At 45.2% G+C, this 24,911-nt stretch overlaps 1 protein-coding gene and 1 long non-coding RNA gene across 2 annotated transcripts in view; both read right to left on the reverse strand.

Moving 5' to 3' along the window:
- Positions 1-4,887: 4,887 nt before the first annotated feature.
- Positions 4,888-24,911, reverse strand: part of LOC135395795 (atlastin-2-like) — a 47,280-nt gene continuing 27,256 nt past the window's right edge. Inside the window, exons 7-12 of the mRNA XM_064626890.1 lie at positions 18,500-18,571; positions 16,681-16,818; positions 7,607-7,657; positions 7,467-7,535; positions 5,070-5,079; positions 4,888-4,925 (exon numbers count right to left, since the gene is read on the reverse strand). Of these exons, the coding sequence (XP_064482960.1) occupies positions 4,888-4,925; positions 5,070-5,079; positions 7,467-7,535; positions 7,607-7,657; positions 16,681-16,818; positions 18,500-18,571 (378 nt within the window). The remainder of the gene's footprint in view (positions 4,926-5,069; positions 5,080-7,466; positions 7,536-7,606; positions 7,658-16,680; positions 16,819-18,499; positions 18,572-24,911) is intronic.
- Positions 11,562-13,612, reverse strand: LOC135377132 (uncharacterized). Its single transcript, XR_010418049.1, has 4 exons — positions 13,228-13,612; positions 12,996-13,090; positions 12,755-12,872; positions 11,562-11,757 (listed from the first exon to the last, which is right to left on the reverse strand). It is a non-coding gene; the product is annotated as an uncharacterized LOC135377132 (long non-coding RNA).

Below are 24,911 nucleotides of genomic sequence, written 5' to 3' on the forward strand. Positions count from 1 at the left end.
TTCTCTCCACTATATTTCCATCTTTTCATTTTATTTTCTACCTATTTTTTATTTTTTATCAGCTCAAGTAGCCGGAAAATCACACAGTGCTCTGGACATGTGTTAGATGCTCCCCAATTAGTGTAATGACTCTCTGAATGATCCTAATTACTGTGAGGGGTCAGAAATCGCTCTAATTGCTAATTAATGGCGTCCAGAAGACTGTGTGAGTTTCCGGATACTTGAGCTGATCCACTACTACTGATATCTTTAACCCGCATGCAAACCTTTTCAAAACTCTCCTCTGGCGTTCACTGAGTATAACATGTTAAGTTGTACAGCCTCTTTTTTTTCTCCTTCCCTTTTAGTGCCATGTACTGTATATCTGTATGTTTGTACTGTATGTATTAATGTGAATATCTTCCCGTTGCGTTCTTGTCTGTGTATATGTCCTAAATATGTTATGTTTTGCGTAATCTGTATATGCTTGTATATATGTGTATATATTTGTAAGTGCTGTATTGTCCACGTGCGCCAATACCAAGGCTTTGGCTGTTCTTGGGCACGTTAATAAAGATTATTATTATTATTATTATTATTATTATTATGGGAGCACAATCAATGCATGAAATAACATGCTTAGCCAGTTCTGAAGAAATGTTTTTGTTTCGAACCGTGCTCACGTGTCCTTGGACACGTTCGTTTATTCGTCGACTGGTTTGCCCAATATAGTTCACACCACAACGCAGGGGGACCCGATAAGCGACACGAGACTTGCACGCTACATGTTGATTTTTGTGCTTTTTTAGACTGACAGCTTCATTGGGACGCAGAAATGTGGCGAAGCTGCTAAAGCTTAGTTTGAACAGAATAGAGCACAGAACCATGACAAAATAGGCCATAGACGGAAGAGAAGCTTATTTTGTAAAGTTATCGTTGGAATCACTCTGTAACGTTCCACCCCTGCACCTAACGCATGGTAATTCGATTGAAGAAGTAACCTTCCTCAGAGTACATGTCACGGATACATGTTACAGCTAGTCGTTGGTTACAGTAATCATTACACAAATATTAATTACTTAAAGTCATAGATTGAGAAGTTACCCGTAAAAAAAAAACTCGTTACAAGTTAAGTTACCGTGTGAAAAATGTAACTAAGTTAATAACGAAGTTCTTCAGCTTGAAATGTAACTCGCAGTTACTGAGTTACTTAAAAAAAGAACGAGTTACTTCCAAGTTACTTCGGTTACCCCAAAGTAGTTCCAGAAAATAGCATTACGCAGGCGCAGCGCGCGTGAACAGCTGAGTTAGACCTTGAGTTGCCTGCGGAGGAGTGCAACACGATGAGATCGTTTTCGTATATGTCCAACAATAGACCTCTCCCTGTTTGTAAACAAATGACATCATAGTGTTCGACAGCGCCACAAATTTGTTGGAATTGAAGTACACTCGCAGCTAGAGGTGAACAAGGTCGCGCCCGAAAGCCACGTATTGAGTGGATTACGATATGGTCCCTTAAAGGGACGCGACCCTCTGTCCTGCTTTTCTTTCAATGGGAGGCAACGAACAAGTGCTCGTTAGTGGAACCCAGCCCTCTCCTTCCGATTTGTTTCGGTTTCAGTCTGTCTACCAATGTCATGATGACGTTTCTCTGGTAGAGGTCTATTCGAACGCTTTGCATCTTACTCCCTGTGGGCGCACAATGGTTCAGCTTCATTTCAATGGCAGCGATTCTTACATCCTGAATAAAACACTGTCATAGATTGAATATCACGTTTTATGGCAAAAAATGCCACGAAGGAACCGGAGAGAAAACAAGAAAATATGTGGACGCGAGTGAAAAGCGAGTTAAAAGTAACTTGAAAGTTAACTTAAGTTACTTTGGCAAAGTTACCTGAAACAGGAACGAGTTCCTCTGAAAGTTACCACGGCGCAAAAGTACCGAGTTAAGTTACAAGTTACAAAAAAACGAACTTAGCTACAATAAAGAGTTACTTGTAACGAGTTACCTCGAACTCTGCTTAAACTAAGTCATTTACCTTTAATGAGTTACTTTACAGCATTGGTGGTAACACTTCTTCTGTTCTCGACGATATTTCGTACGAGTACCCGCGTTGTCGAGTTGGTCGACGTCCTGGGGTCGTTTTAGGTATGTAGAACAATTTGTAGTAACAGACGACAGAATTTCACTCCGGAACAAGCTGAAATTGTGCCTGTCTTCTGCTGTCTTCAAGGTTTCCATAAGAACATGCCTGCACGGTGCTTTGAATTCAATTCCAAAATAAAGACCACCATGCGATCCGAGCGGGTTTTTTACCCCAAAATCTTCAAGAAGTTTTTTCTTCCTATTTCTCTCGCTGGATCTATGAAACCTTCGTATTAACCTTCGGTTGTCACTAAAGCACACCAGATAGAGTGACGTGTTACCGTAAAGCGACCAATGGCGCGGGCATCGCTCGTAGTGCCAGAAGGGTAGTATTGATCGCGCTTTGCCTGTGAAAATTCGCGCCTTTTTGCGGCTTTTTTGGCGCGTTATTAGGCGCCAAAAACGCGTGTCTTGGTGCCTTAAAATCTGCTCTCAGGTTATCGCCTACTTGCCAACTGAGGACATGATCACATAATACGAACTCAACTACACAACTAAAACAACAACAACTTTATTTCAGGCGTACCTTGAGGCCTACTCGATAATTCAATAGTACTTAAATTACTTCTTGGAGCACTCTCACTTTAGTTCTAGTAGCTCTTCGGAGTAACACTTTTTACTTTACGTGGAGCACATTTTGCTGTACTTCCTGTTGAAGTGCTTGTAGAATTTTTCTGTGAGCTAGCTAGCTCACTGCACGACAGCGGCAGTGCATCTGGCCCGCCACCGCGGTGTACATCGCGGTGTTCACGAACATACACAACATTGTATCTTGGCCTATTTAGCCATTTCTCAATCAGATCGGAACTGATAAATTGGCGCGCTTCAACACGTTCCCCCGATTTGTTTGTCGATGCACGAAGCGCCTGTGCGTTGATTGTCTGAGAGCTTTGCATTTGAATGTATGCGTGTCCAGTTGAACACCAGGAAAGCTAAAACCGGAAACCGGGTAGGCACTGTAGGTTGATCAACGTGAAGGTGTCTGTGAGTTGGACAACAGGTTCTCAACCTGTTGTGCAACGGTTTGGTTTCCGTTTCAGGGTATGTAATTTTTTCGTCTTTCTTGACGTAAATGTCAATAAAAGGTGCCAGGACTTGCTTCTTGAGATGCTCGCTCTTGTAGGTCCAGGATGAACAGATGCCGTACAAGACAACTACGTGCGAAATGTCACAAATGGCAATACCAGCGTGGAACTGAAAGTGTACACCAAGTTGGCAGTCGAAAAACTTTGAAACACGTTCCAGCAGTAAAGTGTTCTTCGGCAAAAAAAAAAAAATATATATACAGAAAAATAAACAGAAATACATTAAACATCAATACATCAAATCATATAATTAAACATTAATACATCAAAAGTGCGTCGTTCCTAAGGGTACCGCTGGGCGATCAAAGCGCCACCTCGGTGTGCCTCGATCGTGATAACCGTTAGGGTACTCCATAGAAACAGGAGACAAGCAAACTGGTGTGTAGGATACACGTGCTCCTCCAAATCATGGAGATGCTGCGTCGTATTTTGAATATGGAGGTTGTGGTGATGACGGTCATGATGGCAACATTGAGAAGCTATCTGACGTCCCACACTTTCCCATAAAACACTTAACCTCATACTGTCGCACTGTTATTGACAGACCGAAGAACCAATGCTACGTGTGGCAACCTACTCTGGCATGGCCAAAGTACCGCACAATTTTGCAACTGGTATCTTACCTCTGTGTCAAAGTAGGGACGTTTCTGGCGCTTGTGTTGAACATCGATGTGTTGTGTGCGGAACACCGCAGGCGAACAATGAAATGACTCACTGAGGTCGCTTCTTACGTATGAGTCTCTGGTACAGTCTGACGGCAAGCACAGCACAGTAAATCCTGATTGAGAGGAACTCACAGCAAACCGAACTTCGAAAACAGAAAAATATTTATTGTTGCTGAGCATGTGGATACGGGTAACAAATAATTCAACAAGACTGGCATACTTTTTTCAGAAATGCTTGGAAATCTAGAGGATATATTTACCGTCCATTGACTCTGGTCTATAACACGCCTTGCCACGGAACCATTTCGATTTTTCGTTCGCTCCAAGGCGAACATTGACGAATTTGCACAACTCGGGAAACTATTGTTCTCGCCATTTGACTGCGCACCTGCCAATATTGAGGAACTTTCGAAAGGTAACCGGACGGCATACGCCGCTGCCACGAATATCAAACGGAAAATTCAGGAGTTGCCTCACCTTGGTTAAGCAGTATAATGTAAAACCCCGAGAATATAAGGGAAGTCCCGGGGGCTTACATTATGCATCATCTTCACAAGATCGCTTGCTTCATAGCTATTTTTTTCAGTATAATCTGTTGTTGCGAAAATCCACCGGAAGATACAGGGCCCCTAACCTTGCGGTTGCAAATATTCGATGGAAAACCGAGTACTTACAAGGTCTAGGGAAAGAGCCGTATGGGGATTTTGCAAATATTTAGGGCCAACGCGGTTCAGTCATTTGTTTCCTATGAAATGTCGAATGTTTCGAATCACCCGGTCTTTAACTCGTTCGACCACGTCCGACGACGACGACACTGTTTGACGTGTTACACGTGTCCTTGCGTATATTTTGTTTTCCGTTTGCAGCTACGGCTGAGGCCCTGGGAAGAAGTCCGCCAAGTCTTTAAGGTATTGCATTTTTGATACGCTGAAGTAATCCGGCGCTTTGACTGCTACCTTCATTAGCATCCCGTGAACCTGTCCCAAGATTGGCTGGACAGGTGATGCTATTATTATCTGGTGTCTGCCTCATTTTCTCTTCCAGCTTCTCCTGCAAACGTAAACAAAAGCAGATCGGTAGAATAACAGGTATCATATCTATGACAATATTATCGGAAACTGTATACCTTCTCGAGTTTCGATGCGTGCGCTTGACGCTATAGAACTGCAAGTTGCTCCTCGTGTCTCTCCTTACCTTTAGTTATCTGAAAGCACAAATAAATAATGCATTACGAAGTGCCTGACAGAAACATTTTAATAGTGGGATTAAGTGGACGGGTTTGCATCAGGTTATCAAAACCTTGAACATGAGACAACTGATGTTCTGAGGCTGGAACAACATACAAGGGACAAATACATATAAGGCCCCTTATTTGGCCACGTATTTGTCCCTTGTATGTTGTTCCAGCCTCAGAACGTCAGTTGTCTCATGTTCAACAGTTGCTGCTTGCGTCATTCCCGTCGTACGAATGTGTGTATGAGTGAGGAAACATGTAAGAGTGAAAGGAGGTTGAGTGAGAGAGAGTGGTTGGTTTGTCCCTTCACATGACACACCCTGGAAGTCGCTGGGAAGGCGTGTTAGCTTAGCTCAATTGGTAGAGCCCTGGACCGGTAATCCAGAAGATGTGGGTTCGACTCCTACAGCTGGCTAACCTTTTCAGTGACGCCCATCTTTCATCTTTTATCAAAACCCTGTTGGCGCGAGTGGGCATAACTAATCTGACTGTGCGCCGCACATTCAAGGTACTATCTTCGGTACACTATGTGCGGCGATTCTTATCTTTCAGGTTGGAACCGATTTTTCACCACGAACCCGTTTGGCATTCCTGAACAACTCGGCGTCTCCCTGGAGTCCTGGGAATTTGAGGTCCACGACAGAAGGAGAAAGCTAAACAGAGACAACCAGACAAAAAGATTCAAAGTTGTAGTTGTCCCTCTTTCGCTCGTTCCAGCCATTTTGAACTCGTACCAACTAGTCGGTCTCGACACGCGTAGGGCCTTGGTGCGCCGTGGTAAGCCCGTGGCAATCCCTGGGTGGGCAGGACTCGAAATACTCAGTAGTTGGACAGTTGCTATATTACTTCCTGGGACACTCTCACTTGACTGGGAGAGTAGGTTTTCTGCGTAATACTTTTTTTGCCTTACGCGAAGCACATCTTGCTGTGCTTCCTGTTGAAGTGCTTGTGGAATGTTTCTGCAAGCTTGCTAGCTCACTGCACGACATCTGCAGTGCACCTGGCCCACCTGGTGTACATCGCGGTGTTCACGAACATTGACAACATTGCACCTTGGCCTATTTAACCATTTCCCAATCTGATCGGAGCTGATAAACTGGCGCGCTTCAACACGTTCCCCCGATTTGTTTGTCCATGCACGAAGCGTCTGTGGGTGGATTGTCTGATAGGTTTGCATTTGAACGTATGCGTGTTCAGTTGAACTCCATGAGAGCTAAAACCGGCAACGAATCAGCAGACTGAGATTCTTCTACTAATCCAGGCATGATGCATGTCATATCTCAGGTTCCGATTAACTTTTTCAGCTGACCCACCACCATTAAAGGAAGGGACACGAGAAGCCATTGAGGACACGCATTTACCTTCAACAGATTCACTCTTAGATTGTTGCTAGTGAGACAGATATGGTCCGCCACGATTGTGCTCTTGTGAAAGAGTGGCATCAGTGTAAAGCTGGATTCACACATGCGTTTTTGGAACGCGTTTCGCGTTCGCGGCGCCGCGAAACGCTACCCGCGGAGCGTTTCCAGCCTCTTTTCGAGAACCGTTCCGGGCTGCAGCTTCGGAGGGAAGAAACGCGAACGCTTTTCATATAGCCAATCGGAGCGCTCGGAGGGGCAGGGTTGGCTTCCTTTTGGCGCCGGAGGGGCAACGGTGGGCCTCCCCATACCGCGCTGGGATGGTTCGTCATTTGTGCGTTTGTGTGCGTTTGGTGCTACCGCATGAGTAAATTTCTTGTCACCAATAGTTGTTTGGTGTCTGAACTGTCAACGATAAGCTGGGAATTTGTACAAACCACGGAATCGACGAAAATAAATGTGTGCGACCCTGTGTTGATCGTCGGTAAACATGTGCCTCGCTTCTTCTGTCGTTCTTTCTCTGCTATTGTGTCGCGTCCGTCGTTCCAACCATTGATGATTCCAGCAGAAATGCTTCACGATAATTATAAAATGGAGACCATGCTCCACAATGTCAATTTTGGGGAAGAAAGCCGGAAGTGTCTTGACCTAGCAACAACAACGAAGCGCGTTTTCAAGGTGGCGGCTCGGCTATGTGTGACAGGCCCCTCTCGGCGGCGCCGCGAACGCTGAGGCGGCGCCGCTTTTTGAAACGTGTGTGTGAATGAGCCCCAAGAGAAAATGTCCAGAGAAAGAACGCTTGTCCACGTGCTTCCTTGCGAGGTCTAATTGACCGCATCTCTGACCAGCAATCAGAGAGCATGGGTTCAAATCCCACTGCTAATACCTTTCCTTCAGCTGCCACCATTCGCCAGTATGTAGTATGCTACTCTCTGATGTTACGTTCTGTGTGGAAGTATGACGTTGTACATGATGATGTTCCGAGATATGAGAACTTGCCTTGTCCTGCTCCTCCTCACACTGCCTCTTTAGGTCATTCAGACGAGCCTGGTCGTCATCCTTGCTTTTCTGCAGAGTAAAATATTTCAAAAGACATTCAGAAAACAAATCCAATGCTAAAATGTTGCCATTTTGCAGACCTGTATCTCCAACATAGAGCGTTCGAATCTTCTAAAGCTGGCGTCGATCTCCTGGAAGAATAAACAGAATTTGTAACCTACGGTCCCTGCCAGCGAGTAGCGTCAAGCGAAGAACTGGCCCTCTAGCATGTGGGCACGTCGCCTTGACAGCCAATAAATTTGGCTTCGTTGTCAGTTGGCCCCTTCATTCTTCGTCATCAAACTCATCATTCATTCACTTCACAATGCAGGACATAACAGCGACTCAATCGAAAACAATCCATCCTTGCCTAGCGAACGAGCTCATCACGAAATGCTTGGAGTCAAATAACACGCCAGGTGACGGAAGTCACAGAGGGATATCACTATCGGCCACAGCTTTAAAGGTCAGCTATGCCGATATCCCAAATAGTCGAAACGGTTGTGATATTCTGAAAGCCCACATCCAGCTCTCCCCAAAATACACCTTCATTCTCTCAGTTCGGTACAGTACCATGTCAAAAAAATAGGTAATTCATTCCGAAACACACATGGGCGCAGCCATTTTATGACGTAAATGCGCCCGAACGGGCATTGTGACGTGTACGCGCCTTCGTACTTGTCAGTGGATTTCAGCTACGGCTTCTCGCGGCTTCACGTATCTGTGCTTGAAGATGGCGGACAGCCGGGTTCCACCGTTCCGCGATAAGTAAACAGTGCAGCAGCTGCGAACTCATTCGCGAACCAACCTCTGTGCGATGTTGTGACTGGAATTCGTCGTTTGTGTTTTGTGAGCACGTACAATTTGTATCAAGTCGCGTCTGCGTTAGCCCCTTTACAGCACTTGCCCATTGTAGAGGCTGACGTTTCGACAGCCGTGTCAGCAAGAAAGTGCCGACAGCGTTTTATTACTGCAGGAAAATTTTGCTATGTATTTGAGAAACCGCATACTGCTATGGGACAAGTTTTACGTACGATTTATCAATGTGCAACAGCGTCGACGATGGTATGTAACGACGAAAGACGTAAAACGAAATACAAATCACATTTTAAACTTTTTGTGAGATTCTGTGTATTTTCCAGAAGCTTTCTTTGAATCACGCACTCCCATGTCACGCTGCGTTGTGTGGTACGCTACAAGCTACTGCATTTTATGTCTAACATCTGGATATTGTTTGTAATGAACACCGTCGCACAAAAACATGCACACGGAACCTCCAGTAGCCATGTGGTTGCACACTATGCAGACGCAAAAGAAGTACCAGAGCACATATTGCCACTTAGAAATGTGGTGTCTGAAGAGTTAGGGCATAGCATAGATCCTAGAAATCAGGTGCACCGTATCCTTCTGTAGAGTGCTCTTTCAATTCACAACTCAGCCCATGGGGTGTAAAAGTATTAAAGGCAGTTATGTGACTTGTCGTCGTGGGTGACATCACTGGCCAGCCTCGGGATTAATTCCGTGCTCAGGAATTATTGTACAAAGCACTTTGTATGTAGGACGTGATAAGCAATATGTAAGTTGCAACCTTGTCTGCAGCATTCTCGATTGCCTCTTACCTTTACAGTTCGAGACACGTTATCAAACCATTTGCAAAGGGCACTCTTACAGGGGCCGTGTAACTTGAGTTTTTAGTATAAAATTTATAAAAATATAAGTATACAATATGTAATATGAAATTTATATAAAATCAAAAATAACATTTATAGAAATAATTTATAAAAAATAAATAAAAAGGCTTCATGGAAGCAATCCGTTAGCATACCCATTGCACATGAAGCACAATTATATATGCTTGGACATCATCTAATTAATCTTCTGAACCATATGTGTGGCTGCATACAAAATGTTTTATGCGCATCCTCTACCTTCCTATTCCTACATGTGCACACGAATAACAGTGCACATATGTGAAGTGGCAAAAAGCAACGCTAGACTCTACCATCATTGTGCCCCTTTAACTTTTCCACATTTATGTCTGGTGAACAGGGAATATCTCACTAGAAAAGAAGACATTTGTGCATTGTTTGGCAAGCAAATAAATATATTTATTTACATTTTCCATAAATCAACAATGTTGTGACCTGGTGCAAATATTAATGTCAACAAGTAAAGTACTTACAAATTATTCCAATGTGCTCAAATGCAGATATGACAATTCTGTTTTTGTACCTCAGCACAGTACAGTTTCAATATTAACAAACTGCACAGCATCAGCAATCTTAAAGTATCTGAAGAGGGGAATCACATAAAGCTCCAATAATAGACTGTGCAAACAAAGCTAAAAAAAAACAAAGTACTTAAGAAAAATCTGATTAATCGGTTGCCGTTGTGATATGTACTACTATGCACAATTCATGAATGGAACATGTTACCTCATTGCATTGCCTCCATGTGAGCACTAGAACAGGCAGCTTTTTAGGTCGCTCTTTCCGTGTTTTTCTATTGTCTTTTTTTGTTTTCTGTTTTTGCATTAGCAAGCATGGCCATAGTGAATCACAAGCAACCAAGGACAGGATGAGACATCTACAATGCGACTGCTAGCTCTAAACTGATATATTTATTAGCAGACTCTGGAATATACACACATACGCTGCTAAGAAAATGACAATTTAACCAATAGAATAACAGACAAGAAAAAGGTTATATATCTTCCCCTCTCCTCATTCTATTTCACAGGCAGCCCTAGTATCATTTTGAGTGTGTCCGTGCGTTCCCTTTGAGATAACGTATCTCTGACAGAAGCAAATCCAACAGTGGACTGCTTACGGATGCAACTATCTTTGATTTCTCTAACCACTTGTTATTTAACCGCTGCCTTGAGCTGTGTGTTCTGGAAATTTAGGCAGCATCCAGAGTCCCTGCAATGTGTTGCCATGTTTCTCGAGGGCCTGTGTTTCACTATGGCTCTCAGATACAAACTACCCCATTTCAACACAGTAGAAAACACAGATTTGTAAATAGCATCTGTTGATTGCACTGTACATACCCCCCACATAAAGGATCATAGTGGATACTACATCTTGTGCGATAATGTCAGGAACACAAAAAATATAGATTTTAAACCACTCTTACGTCATAGTAGTAGTATTTGTGTGAAGCTGCGCAATTCCTGTCCTGCAAATAATTTAAACCATATGTTTCATCTGCCAGCGTGATGATCCCCTGAAAAGCAATTCACACTTGGCGGGAACTACCGGTTCTGAAACCTATCCCTGACATGTGTAGCCATCAGGGAGGAAACCCAAGGGCTGCGGTGGAAAAGACAAACACACACGGGCTATGTTCTCTCTGTGTATCAGCTGCTCTGGCTAGGTTTCTATTCACGCCTGTATCAGTAATGCATGAAGACCACTGCTAAGTTGTGTTGAGAAACACCACTTTATGTTTGCCATGTCTAAATGAAACGTACCTGACCTGATCCAAATTAACCGTTCTGAGTCTGGAACACACAAAGAAAAAAACGCAACACACGCCACAACATTAACAGATAGCAAATGAGCTGTAGCGAGCTCCACCTTGGGACAAAGTCAACAAGTAATTCACCAAAAGTCAATGAGCGCCTGAAATGTAACATCGCCAGTGGCGTAGCCCGACCTCAAAGGTAGGGGGGGGGGGCTCGATACGAAAACTCCCCCCCCCCCCGCTGATCCTGTGTCGACAACACACACATACTTGTGCACACTTCAAACTGAGGATTAAAAAAGGGAACGAAAATAGTTGATTTAGACGTTCACAGTACGATTACATGTATAGGCTGTCATGACCAATGAAGTGGTGTCACGAGATTGGAAGTATTTTGAAAAGCTCATACTTTGAAAACCATTCAAGAATGCTTCTTAGATAGACGCCATGAACTGCAAGAACTTTCGCGATAGTCACACTGGTCCCCCCCATATATTATGTTCTCGGATTTGCACGATTTGTGTGGGTCGGTCCGTGGCAGGTAGGGGGGGCTCGAGACCCCCTAGCCCCCTCGTGGGCTTCACCACTGAACATCTCTGACTGCTAGCAGGATGGCCCACGTTCAATTCCTGGTGCTAGCACTGACTGGCTTTTTCATGAATTATTTGTTGGAAGTTTCGATGTGCTTGAGAACCATTCGTCAACCATTGTATCCTCATGAGGTGATGAGGGTTTGTCATCCCAAAGAGACTCCCTTTCTGGCATGTGTCCTTATGGATGCTCATCACTGCAGAAAAAAAGAAAGAAAGAAAGGAAAAGCATTTAATGACAAGAAATGGATAGTCGCATTTACTGCATAATGATTATGCACAACAGAAAGAATACTTTTGCACAGAAGGCTGTACTTCTTGATGTCTAACATCAAGTTACAAAATTCCAGAATATATGACATGTTGTAAGGTAGAGAATAAGTAGAGTTATTGAGTTGTCGAGTTGAGTTGAGGGGGCAGTCGTACCCCCTTTTTATTTTATTATATATGATTATATAATTATCTTTATGTCTGTACCACCCCTCGCTCTCTACAGTACAACATGTTTTATGTATTCTGGGATTTTGTAACTTCATGTCAGACATTGACAAGAGCAGCCTTGTGCACGAAAGTCTCGTCTCATTAAAATTTAGATGCTCTCAACAGTCTTCTTTCTGTTGTGAATCTCTATCGCAGCATACCTGCACATTGCTGTTCTACGTACTGTGACTTTGCAGTAAGAGTATGGACTTTGGGTAAAAAGACTACACAGCACTGCCCAGGTATTTTTGCCTATCGAACAGTATGTATGTATTCAGTATGCACACAGTATTTGTGCACCGGACCCACTAAAAATGTAGTGAATGTGGCATTGCCCACGGTAATGCACCAAGTTGAACATAATTATTGTAGAATCCAGGTATTTTAGCTTACATGTCAAGCCAGTACCACACCAGTATCCAGTGTGAAGTTGTGACAAATAAATAGCTTCCATTTTTCTTAGCTCTCAGAAAACAGACAGTGAATTAATAAGAGTAGACAATGTTAACATGAATTCTGGGCTATTCTTCAGTTGAAGATTCACAGATAGTAAAGGCACCTTCCTCAATGGACGTTCATGACACTGAAAATTCTAAAATGTTATCAGAGGCGACATCAGCTTCGGTGTGTCAAAGGATTGTATGTCCAACAGTAATCCAACTAACAGTAACAAAAATGTGCAAAAGACAAATTAACTGAACTAATGTAACGTACCTTCTATATCAGACAGTAAAGCTTGTAACACCCCATCCACAGGAACCAGTGTCCAGACACAAAAGTGCTTGAACTGGGAGATAGCAGCTAATCGGAATGGCGATCTTTGTTTTCCACCCTGGAAGCACAGGTTGTAACTTTGAGGGCAGATTTAAAAGTGGTGTCAAAATGTCTGCATGCGAGTGCACATGAAAAGTTGAACATAGATGAATACTCAAATTATAACATCACATTGTCATACCTGTTGGTGGAGGTGGACTGCAACTAACGTGTCAGCAATTTCTTCATGACCAGATGCAAGCCAGATCATGCTTCATTTCCGCCTTCAGCGTGCACCTGTGATAATTCAGAAGTTAGATTATCAATAGTACTATTGTGTTGTTAATCGTGGTTATATCAGAGTAAGCGCAGTAGGACAGCTGCACAATCGATTCATTACGCTTGCTATTTTTTATATCTGAACCTCGACTTACCATTTTTTGCTCTCGTTTTTTGCCTTGATCCTCCGTGGCACGTTCAAAATGTTATCCGTCGGGCACCTCAGATTTTCATCAGACGATTTCGTGCCGAGATTCCAAATTGCCTCTGGAGTCGCGCGTAACCTATGATAACATTCGTGGACGAAATCCTTGCAGTGGAAATTAGCAGGCACCACTGTCAGCCAAGAGCTTCGCACTGCTTGGTCTTTTGGCAGCTTATAATAGGTAACACTTGAATGCACCGATGAATTGTTCTAACAGCGTAGCACTCTCGCATCTTCGACAACTTCGCCGTGGCATATTTACGATTCATATCGCTCCAGCCCATAAAAGGCAAGGTCAGAACAAGGAAGTGCACTTTCCCAACGACGCTGTGCCAAAAAAAAAAAAACATTCACATGCTTTGTCTCCGGCTTAGCAACAACATAACAGCTGTTCGCTTATGTACGATCCACAGAGGAGGAAACGAAAGAAGCCAAGCAGCCAAGCCAAGAGCCCATGCCAAGCCAAAGACAGATAAACCGAGAGCAGTGACGTCGGTGCGCCCGTGCGCAGGGTTTGCCGACGGTCTGACGACCGGGCGTGGGAACTAAAAAAACTGTTTTCTAAAAGTACTACGAACAGTTGGAGCAAGATATTTCGCACACATATTCAGTGTTCGGTAATGAACACACAGCGCGAGTATCGCTCAGTTCTGCGGCACTTCAAAATCGGCATATCTGACCTTTAACATAACTTTTTTTTTTAAATCCCGTGTTAGCACCGCGAAGCAACAGTCGCTATCAGTAGCGTACAGACGTGGGCAGATGAGAGAGGACAGCAGGAAGGAGTGGGGATTAGTCTGCGTCCTGGGCCGACGTTACAGAAACTATGTCATGCTCCACGACCTGCGCTCAAGATAGCAGCGCCATTGGCTACGATTACATTAGATACGTAACACCATCTTATTGTCACCTGCAGCGCCATTGTTGTTCTCCTTGGGGTAGAGTATCGCCCCTAGCGATGAAACGCCCCATCCGTCATCTTTAAATAAAGTTGTTCTTTGATTGTTCTTATCGTCGCCGCACTAGCAGTTTCCGTCCGATGGTTGTCATAGCCCGCAAGGATGAGGGATATGCCCTGGACAAGAGCACTTAAAAGGGCGGTCGCGTCCGGAAACTCAAACCCGGGAACCTTTTCTATACTCAGCATCAGCCGACAGCATTTCTCGGAATGCTGGAAGGAAAACTCGGAAGTTTTCCCCACAACAGCAATGTTTAAAATCCGATTGCTGAAAAAAAAATCTTCAATGTACCTAAGAGCTATTACGCAGCTGAAGTATTCAAGTTACATGCTTTTTAAGCAAGGTACACGGTTTCTGAGCGGTTGGCCATTCACTTTAGAATTCCTTTATCAAGGATCCAAACACAGAGGGCGACGTGGAGGGCACGCTTGCAACTTCAGAGATCCCTTTACCGTCCTGGTTGGGGTTGTCAATCGGTCTATCCCGAGATACCGTGATCCCGGCTAATTTTTGATGTCCCGAAGTCCCGGGATTTCGTGAGAACAAATATGATAGGAAAATCGAACGCTCGTAAGCCATCATGCAGAGACTCACCCCTTCGCAAGGGAATGGCACTTTTGTATGACTGGCGGTGGCACGGGATCGGTGCCTACACGTGTGTACAGATATCTGCGGACTGTCGTTTCTTCCAGCGCCGAGGCTGAAGGGATCTTCAGTTTGGCAGCCAGTATTTTCACAAATTTTGGGGGAAAACAAAACTGGAGGATTCCACCCTCGACGCGCTGTGCTGCATGCAGCAAGGCTGTTGTAGACGGTTTAGTGTTTCGTCTCTTTACACTCACTTTGTTTTTCTCTTTATTTTATTTGTTTATTTATTATAGTTTTTTTTTGTCTGTCCCTCATTCAAGTGGAGTGTTACACTGTTCGAGGAAATTATACAGTAACATTCCCTGTGACTTCAAGTGGAGCGTGAGTCTCCTTCGGGTGAATAGAAATGGAGAAGGAATGGCATTGTCATAGCAGGAAAAAAAAAGAAGAAGTATGAATTTCGCCGTCATTGCTTTACCAATGTGGTCACACTGCGAATTTTCAAGTGTTTTCCTTCAGGGAAAGATGGAACTGACAAAGCGCACGCCGATATAGTCACCTGAGGTACATGGACTTGGTTAGATAAAGCGGGTTAGGTAATTCCGAGCCGCACAGGACTATACTTGAAAGCATTCTCTGAACTCGTCACAATCCCGAAATCCTGTTCCGGGATTGTTAACGTGACTATTAAAATGCGCTATCCGAAGTGGTTCATTCGACAGACGCATAAATCGCGGAATTTCACTTTAATATTCGCAACCGTGCACAGCGGTGGCGATGCACGGAACGAACCAGACGAGTCGCTTTGACGTCATTACGGTACAGCCTCCTGATTGAATTAGAGAAGCGCCGTCTGCTGCAAGGGAAAACTACCTGAAAAACGAAAAAAAGAAAAGAAAAATGCGGAAAGCGCCGGTCCCGACTGTGGGTGTGGTAGGGTAATGTAGGGGGAACGAAGATTTGTGCCCCTGGGGGTGTCGTAGCATACGAAGGCCATGCATGGAGCGTGATCGCTGATGTTACCGTAATTACCTCAGCTGAGAGGTACTTTCTCCTCCTTCTCCTCGTTTTAGCTTGCGGAGCGAGTTGAGCGGGAGCGCGCGCGTCGATGTTCAGGTACGTCTTTTTCTTACAAAGGTAATAGCATCGAGAGAATTTGTGCGTGTGTGTCACTTCCCAAATCACATCTTTTCATATTGCGTCAGAAATTAAGAAAACTATATTTGAAATTTCTTACTGGGCGCCCTGACCCACACAGGTCACGATCCTGGGCGCCTGATCAGATAGGCTTTGATCGAGAAGCAAGGGCGCAGCTGTGAGACTCAGTCCTCGATCAGTTTGACCACACAGGATATAGCGCTCTTCTTACGCCAGTGTTGACCTACACCCCTGAGCATTTTAAAACAAGTTTTTTGAGTATAGAGTATTAGTAGATAGTATATAGAGTATAGTATTGAGTATAGAGTATTGTTCTTGACTCCCACTTGCGCTACCTTAGTTGAACTGATGCATGAATTCAACCACCATTTTGACGGCAAAATACTTGTTCCGTATTGTGCACAAAGTCTGCGACAAATGTACGCACCAGACACATCGACAAAAAGAAGAAAAAAAAAACGAATTGCTGTACGCTGCTCTTCTTTCGTCTGAACTGAACCGACGTAACACGTTCGAACCTACGCAGCGGTCACTGGAGAGACATGATACGAAAAGCGCTGGCGAGACATTGCGACCGAAATATGTTTTAAAACAGCTGGAGTATGGGCAATTTTTCACTCACTCTGCTACGTAGCGCGTCTATCTGCACGCGGTGTAGTATGCGACTGCTCGTTGTTTGGTAAGATGGCAGTACCTACCTTCGACATCTTCGCTTCCAACTGGTGCGGTTTCGCTCCCATCAGAGAAGCGTGTTCCAGTTTGGATGAACAGAGTTGTCGGAGCTCCTCGTCCGCCTTCCACAGTTGATGAATGTCACATGCCGGATCCTGCATCACCTGCAATGCAGCATCGTGACGTAAAGTAGGTACACTCCTCATTAGCAGCAATTATTACATTCTGGCATTAAAAGGATTCTGCGTTCTGTTAGCATACATGCTTAGAATTTTGTCGCGACGAGTAGCGGAACCGAACCAGTTTACCGAACCGCTGTTTGACATTTCGGCTATTTCAGCGATATACAGGGTTCGCCAAGATAAGCTTCGGGGTTTGTACCGAAGATAAAGCAAATAAGAACAGTGTCGGAGAGCTAAAGTAGATATTAGAGGACGTATTGTGCCCCAAAATTTCATGTCGATAATACCGCTCTCTCTGCGGGTAAAACGTGAAAATGAAAAAATGGGCGCTGCATAAACGGCTATAACTGTGTTTCAGCTCCTTTGCGTCAGATGGCGAAACGGTCGAACGCGGCGTTGCAGACGACATCGAAACCAAGTGAACATTTGGAACTGACTGCAGCATCGCACTCTGCAACGTCGCGTTTAACCGTTCCTCCATCTGACGGAAAGAAGCTGAAACACAGTTATAGCCGTTTAGGCAGCGGGTTTTTTTTTTTTTTCTTCACTGTTTATCCGCAGAAAAACAGAACAAACTGCATTATCGACATAAAATGCAGGAGCATAATACGTCTTCTAACAGCTATTTTTGCTGTCCTTATTTGTTTTATCTTCTTTACTAACCCCGAAGTTTATCTTGGCGAACCCTGTACGTTATTGTCAGCATTGTAAATCCCGCTAATCCCCCACGATTTGAAATTCCTGCGCAGAGTGGCACCCCATCTGCGCGACGGCACTGCCACACTATCAGGAGGTTTCCGTGATGACAAGCCCTTCCGCTCACTTTTGGCGCAATTTTAACGAGACCGCAAGTGGGGAGAGTTCTCCAGGGCAGCGTGGCCACGCCGGCGAAGAGGGACCGTGCATTTTAGGAACTCGCGTTCGATGTTTCTCGCATTCCTTTTCTAGCTGTCATGACGGCATACTGCTAGCCAAGGAAATGTGTAGCAAAAACTCCGTATGTACGTACACGCGCTGGATAATGCACCTGGCTGTACTTAACAATCGTTCCGAATTTCTTTAAAGTAGCCTCAACTGTTGTTCTATAAGATCGGCATGGAAAGGCGTAATCTGTAAAAATATGCAAATCCGGCCTGTACTTCTGAGCAGGCAGCATATCAACGCAAATGCAGGTACGGGTATTCCTGACACATGTGTCACGAACATGTGTTGGCAACAAAAGCCTTTCAACAGGACTTCTAAATCAACATAGATATCTACCCGGTTAGTTTTTTTTGTTTTTGTTTGCTGCCGTTGTCGTCCCGTTTCTGTTGGAAATCTCGTCTGTTGGAAAGAACCGTCAGCTCAAGTCCTGATGAAATGTAGATTCACCGTATAGTTTAGTGCTCCCCTTTTGGATACGTACCCAGAGGTTGTTTCACTAGTGATGCCTGGTGCGAACGACGTATATTTTTCTCAATACATACTACACCACTGAAGACTGCATCTGGGATAGACGCGAGTACATGCATACAGAGCACCAGGTTATTCCGTGCGGACAGAAGATCCCGGAAGCCGATGTCTTTAGTGAACGAACATATGTAGAATAAGGTCACCGATTTCCTTTTGGAATTCGTTAATGAGAGCAAACGGAGACTACATACGGGTAACAAAGTTTTCTCACCTCTTCAATGCCTGCAGTGTAGGTGCGGAGGATTGCTTCCAACGTACTTTGGTTGGTCGCGTCGGCGGTTGCCTGTTTCAGAAACAGAACGCACACAACTGTTGTTATTCGCTTTCTAATTATTGGTGTTGCCTTTCGAACACATTACTTTATCGCGGCACAAACACATACTGAAGAAGCGAGAGGAGAACAGCTTACATATACAATACGATCGATACAATAACTCACTTCTCCCCCGCTGATCCTGGGTACGCCCACATACTCATCCTGGTGCAACACAGGAAGATGAAATTAAATAATATTCGAACTTTTAATAATGCGTTTACATGTGGGGTGTGACGAGCTGTGAGGCCGCCTCACAAGATTTGAAGTAGCCCGAAAATCTCATAGTTTCAAAAGTATGCAAGTACGCTGCTTAGATAGGCGCCGGTAACTGCAATAAGTTTTGCGATCGTCACGCTGAACCCCCCCCCCCCTCCACACCACCACCGCCATATAAAATATTATTTCTTCCCGCATTTGCACGATTTCCGTGGGCCGGCATGTGGCATGTAGGGGTGCGGGTCGCGCCACCCCTAGCCCCCCTAGCTCCTAGCTGCAGGTCACAATCAGTGGCGTTACCACTGACTGTGATGTGTGCTGTGTGTTGTGTGCGTGATGTGTGTAGCTTAGAGGCTAGAATGTACTCCGCAATGTACACTGGAGGCTACTATACCTGGTGTTTCAGTTAAATCCCTGGGCTAAATAATTCGCGAACAGGTGCACCAATCGACGAACTTTCTTTTTTACAAGTATCTGTCCGATACCACCTACAAGCTGCGCACCGAGTGAATGAGTGGGAGGCGCTCATTATTTAAATAAAAATTCAAACGAGTTTCGTAAAAAAACGGTAACTTCTAAAGCAGGGCGCTATCGGCATTAAAATGAGTGCTACCCCTTTTGGGACCTTCAGTGAACACCTCTTAGTGAAAAATCTGCCACCGAAGCCGGTCATTTGTTGCAGTAATTAATTGGTTTCGGTTTACATATTTTTGTCGCAGCTGGTCGCAGTGAAGCGCAAAGGGTGTTCTTCCATTCCCTTATCCACCAATGAATTACGTCCTTTTGCGCTTCACCGCGACCAGCCCCGACAAAACATGTAAACCGAGACCAATTAATTACCGCAACAAATGACCCGCTTCGGTGGCACATTTTTCTCTAAAAGGTGTCTACTGAAGGTCCCGAAAGGGGTAGTGCCGATTTTGATGTCGACAGCGCCCTGCTTTAGAAGTTATGTTTTTTACGAAACTCATTTGAATTTTTATTTAAAGAATGAGCGCCTGTCACTCATTCACACGGTATTCAGCTTGTAGGTGGCATGCTTGTGGTGGTATTCACACGGTATGCAGCTTGTAAGCTTTTTTACAGATACTTGTAAAAAAGAAAGGAGTTGCCTCAGGACAGAAGCCGCCGATATTTCGAACAGAGACTGTTCTTCTTCTGGGCCCAGAAGAAGAACAGTCTCTGTTCGAAATATCGGCGGCTTCTGTCCTGAGGCAACTCCTTCCTACATTCTACCGGTTCGCTCGATTTCTACCCATCTTGTAAAAAAGAAAGATCGTCGATTGGTGCACCCGTTCGCGAATTATTTAGCCCGGTGATTTAACTGAAACACCCGGTATACGGAGGGTGAACGGTGCGCACAGATCAGAAGAAAGATAAACTCCTGCAGAAAAATGACTGGGTGTCCCATGTCATTTCCCGGATATGTATCGTAGTTCTTGACTCCTTGGTTACCATTTAGAGGCTAATGTGCCAGAGGACGGTACCGAATCGTAATCACATAGAAGAGCCGAGTATAGTGACTTGGAATTGTCGAAAGCACCTGACCTAAATCACCTTGTGTGGAAATATTGCACTCTTAATATAACATTTGTAAGTGAACATGGAAAGTCGAGAATAAACGTTGTGAGGTGGTTATTTGATTATTTGATTGACCTGTAAAGGCTGGTGGTGAGAAGACACACAGAGTAAGCGCCAGGGTTACTACATAAGTGTGTACGGGTAGCCGCAGTGAAGACGAGGACACCTGGTACTAGGTGCTTGCGCTGAATAAATCGTGCATCAGTTCAGTTGTCCATCGACTGCAATCAGAACGGACACCAGCCTCTCTGTCTCCCCAACGTGGTGACCCGGACGTCTCAACAGTAACGAAATGGACGGGAAGCCCATCACCGCCACAGTGGGCCACTTCGTTCTGCCGCCTTTCATTCGTCCACGGCCAGATATATGGTTCCGGCAGGTGGAATCGCAATTCCCTCTGGGCAACATCACTTCCCAGTCCTCGAAATATCATCACGTTTTTCCGTCCTTCCCGATGACACTCTTCTAGAGGTCACAGCCCTCAAGACCGCCGTTAGACTCGGAAGACTTCTGCCGTCCGACCGCCAACGCTTGCAGGAGCTCATCACCAAAGAGCCCTTGGGCGAACGAAAGCCATCCCAGCTATTGCGCCATATGCAGCATGTCCTTGGGAGTGCGTCGTTCGACGGCAAGTTGCTTCGCGAGCTGTTCTTGTTCAGGCAGCCCCCCAACACTCCCCGAGGGAGGTCCGGCACCTCGCGTATTTGGCGGAGTTCTATCGCCGAGCTCGAGCATATCAAAGGTGCCGACAACGTGGCTGCCGACGCCCTCAGCCGAGTTTCCACTTTGCAGCACGTCCCAATTAACCTCGCAGACACTGCCCACCACCAGGAACCCGATCCCGAGTTGCAGCACCTCCTGTCCAGCCGCTATTCTCTAAAACTGCAGCAAATCAGGTTCCTCGGAGTACAGGACCACGTCTATTGCGACACATCCACAGGCTCGGAGCGGCCTTTGGTTCCCAGCGGATTCCGCCGATCAATCTTTTTGGCGCTCCATCAACTCGCCCAGCCCGGAATGAAGTCCACGCAGCGCCTCATTGCAGCGCGTTATGTTTGGCCGTCCATGAATACCGATATTCGCAAATAGACAAAATCTTGCCTCCCCTGTCAGCGCGCCAAAGTACACAGAAATACCATCTCCCCGCTGGTGGGGCACGACGACGGCACATGGCACTAGGTGCTCGCGCTGAATAAATCGTGCAGTCGTTCAGTTGTCCATCGACTGGAATCAGAACGGACACCAGCCTCTCTGTCTCTCCAAAAGTGTGTGAGCTCCCTCAGTTAATTTGGTGTCGATGCCGAAATCCCATCCCGCAGTCCCGAAATTCGCCTGAAACATTGACAAAATCGCAGGATGGACAAAAAGGGCCTGGGATTCCCAATATTATGTACAGGTCCGTGGGATGTCGTCAGGCTGAGTTAACCTCAGCCTGGCGGCAAGCCACGGACCTGTACTTAATGTTGGGCCACGGATACACGCCACGGACCTGCAAGGCACTTCATCTGTTGCACTTGTGGGTTTCATTTCTTCGTGGTAGGTCCGTACTGGTTCGCTATAGATTCCACTCCAAGTACCATCCTTTTTTTAATTTGTTTGCATTTAGCAGTGTCAAAATGGAAATAGATGTATGTATGTATGAATGTGTGTGTGTGTGTGTGTGTGTGTGTGTGTGTGTGTGTGTGTGTGTGTGTGTGTGTGTGTGTGTGTGTGTGTGTGTGTGTGTGTGTGTGTGTGTGTGTGCGTCAGAGAGAGATGGTGAAGTCTCACCTAGGCAGATGTATATCAGTGAACATGCAAAGAGGGAATCAGAGGGTAAATGTAAATGGAGGTAAATGATTTGAAATTGTAGTAGTCGAAGGTAATTAAGAGTAAGGTGTGAGAGTAAGTGAAAGTAATTAGAGTTAATTAAAGCAAGAAAGATGAATTCAAAGATAATGCGTCTAATGTATATGTAATTAAGAGAAATATGAAATGAAACGAAAGATTACCGAAGGTAATTAAATGAGATTAAAGCTAAACAATGACAATTAGGGAATTAGGGAACGTGAATTAGGTGAACTGAGCGTAATTAAAGAAGTATATGTAATTAGGGGTAATTAAATGAAATTCAATGTTACCTCAGGTACCCTGCGGTTACTGTCGGTAGTTAAAGGTTAATTGAAAGTAATTGAGGTTAATTAAAGGTTAACTAAACAGAATTACATATAGTAATCGAAAGCCAGTGGGGGGGGTGACACGGGTTCGAATCCTGTCACAGCCTGCACTGTCTGAGGTTTTTCCTGGGTTTTCCGAAGACTTTAAAGACGAATGTCTGCACAGTTCCCCCGGAAGTCGGACAAGGACGCACATTAACCCCCTGTCCAACACCCCTTCCTGCTCTCCTCTCTCCGTCTATCCACGTCTGTACGCTGCTCATAGCCACAGTTGCTTCGCGGCGCTAACATGGAGTAAAAAAACTGCAACGAACATTATGTGCTTACCAGCTCATGCACGTCGATGAAGGAAATAAAACCACGCCTGTTACCTGCCTAAAGGTTACTGCCACGTTCGCGCTTACGGGCTACGGATTGCGCGTACTATGGCGGGCGAGTACAATTACGTAGTACCCATCTCGTTGCCGGCTACGTTCCTCCATCGTTCACATTACTACGTCTCGGCGTTTCGTTCCTCCAATGAGGAGCGGCCTCCTACAGCGCCATCCTTCCGAAGAAAAGTGAGATAGAGACACGGCGTAGCATGGCGTCCAGCACCCCGGAGCCGGCTGCTTTGGAAGACAATCAGACATTCCTTGACGACGTTCTTAACTTAACGCCATCGTCGACAGTGCAACGTACAAATCGCCACTTCGGACAGATTCATTGAGTGAAGATATCACCTGACAGACCCACTGCTACGCTAATTGTCATCCGTGAGTTTTCTTTTTTCGTGGCATCCCTGTAGTCGCTTCTTTTGCTATTGTATAGCCAGGGAGACTTCTCAACTTGGAGAATAACTGATTCTAAGACATCCAATGTTCCCGCCATCTTTGTAAGGAGACGCGCGAGACAAAACGCTTGCGCGGCATCCGAACTTTTCTGCCATCCTATTGGCCAGTGCGCTTACGATCTTGCGGGCGCCGCCTCTTCGACGTCATGGCAACCCCCACCGTAAGCGCCCGTAACCGGTAGACGCAAGCGTAAACGTGACAGTGTGAACCAGCCTTAAGGATGCTCACGCACGGAATGCGTTTCTGCGCGCTAGCAGTACTGTATGCTTGGGGACGTGGTCTTTTTATTTCATTGTTAGCGCTTTGGCGGCGGTGTTTATTTAGGAGCTTGGGTGGCGTGCTTTCTTGTGTATTAATTGTTGTATTGTTGCGGCGCTATTTAATGATGTTGTGTTGTGTTTGTTTTATTGTGATCCTGCCTATAGACGGGGGATTGGTCCCCTTTTGCAGGTCACTAAGGTAACTATGTAAGACAAACGAAGCAAAACGATTATGTTTGAATTTTCTCGACAGTAGCGTTGATGAATCCGCAAACACTGTGCTCTGGAGTCACTCGAGTACCTACATAGCTGCAGGCAACGACTTTAGCCCATACACTGCCACTCTGTCCGCTCCGATGTGTCGGAAAAGAATGCCGTGTTCACGCTAAGGCCTTGTTTAGCGAAACTTTCGTTGCACATCAATGCATGACCAGTGGAGTGGCTGGCGAGGAGAGAGTAATTGGGGTTTTCAAGTCGTTATATCACGGACAATGGAGTGATGGCGAGTGAAGACCAATGATGTGATGTGATGCCAAATATTAAGTTTTGAGCCTTGATATGAAAGCAAAACTCTGCTTTGAGGTCTATTATTTGACATCAACTGTTTGCCTGAGATAACTAATTTCGGTAATCAGCAGAAAAAGGCAAGCCACCTACGGCAAACGCATCCACAGCATAAGACGTGTCATGACCGATGGGTTCCCAGTCAACCGACCGAAAGCACAAACAACTTCACTGCTTTGTGCTTCGAATGCTGCTAACAACGTTTCCGCGCGGTCTCAAAGTGACCGGGAGCGGATTGCCCAACCACAACCCGTGTCGTCACATCCGCGCTGTGGGGGTGACGAGACCCTCATTCAGGGGAGGGGGGTGACCGCCCTTACCCCACGAAACCAAGGCCGCATTTGCCACATCAAAATGCAAGCTTTTTCACGACACATGTCGTCTGGACTTTGTACACGGTTTGTTCAGCGGAAAAATAGAGGTTCAATTGCTTTTGTGCAACAGTGATATTTGTCATCTTCAGTAGTCATTTGTTCTTTAATCTTACTTGAAGTAACTTCAATTCCTTGAATTGAGCTTCGAAATTTGGCAAGTCAACCCCACGTCTTCTCGACAGAATTAAAAAATCGATGTCAAACTTCGTCAAACTGGCGCATGAATATCGCTCGTAATGAAGTCGTTTTTGTATGAACTCCAAATGACATGACGCGTGAAACACACTGTAGTGCGACTATTTGACAATATGCTCGGAAACCTA

This window comes from Ornithodoros turicata, chromosome 1 (assembly GCF_037126465.1).
Source record: "Ornithodoros turicata isolate Travis chromosome 1, ASM3712646v1, whole genome shotgun sequence".
NCBI lineage: Eukaryota > Metazoa > Arthropoda > Arachnida > Ixodida > Argasidae > Ornithodoros > Ornithodoros turicata.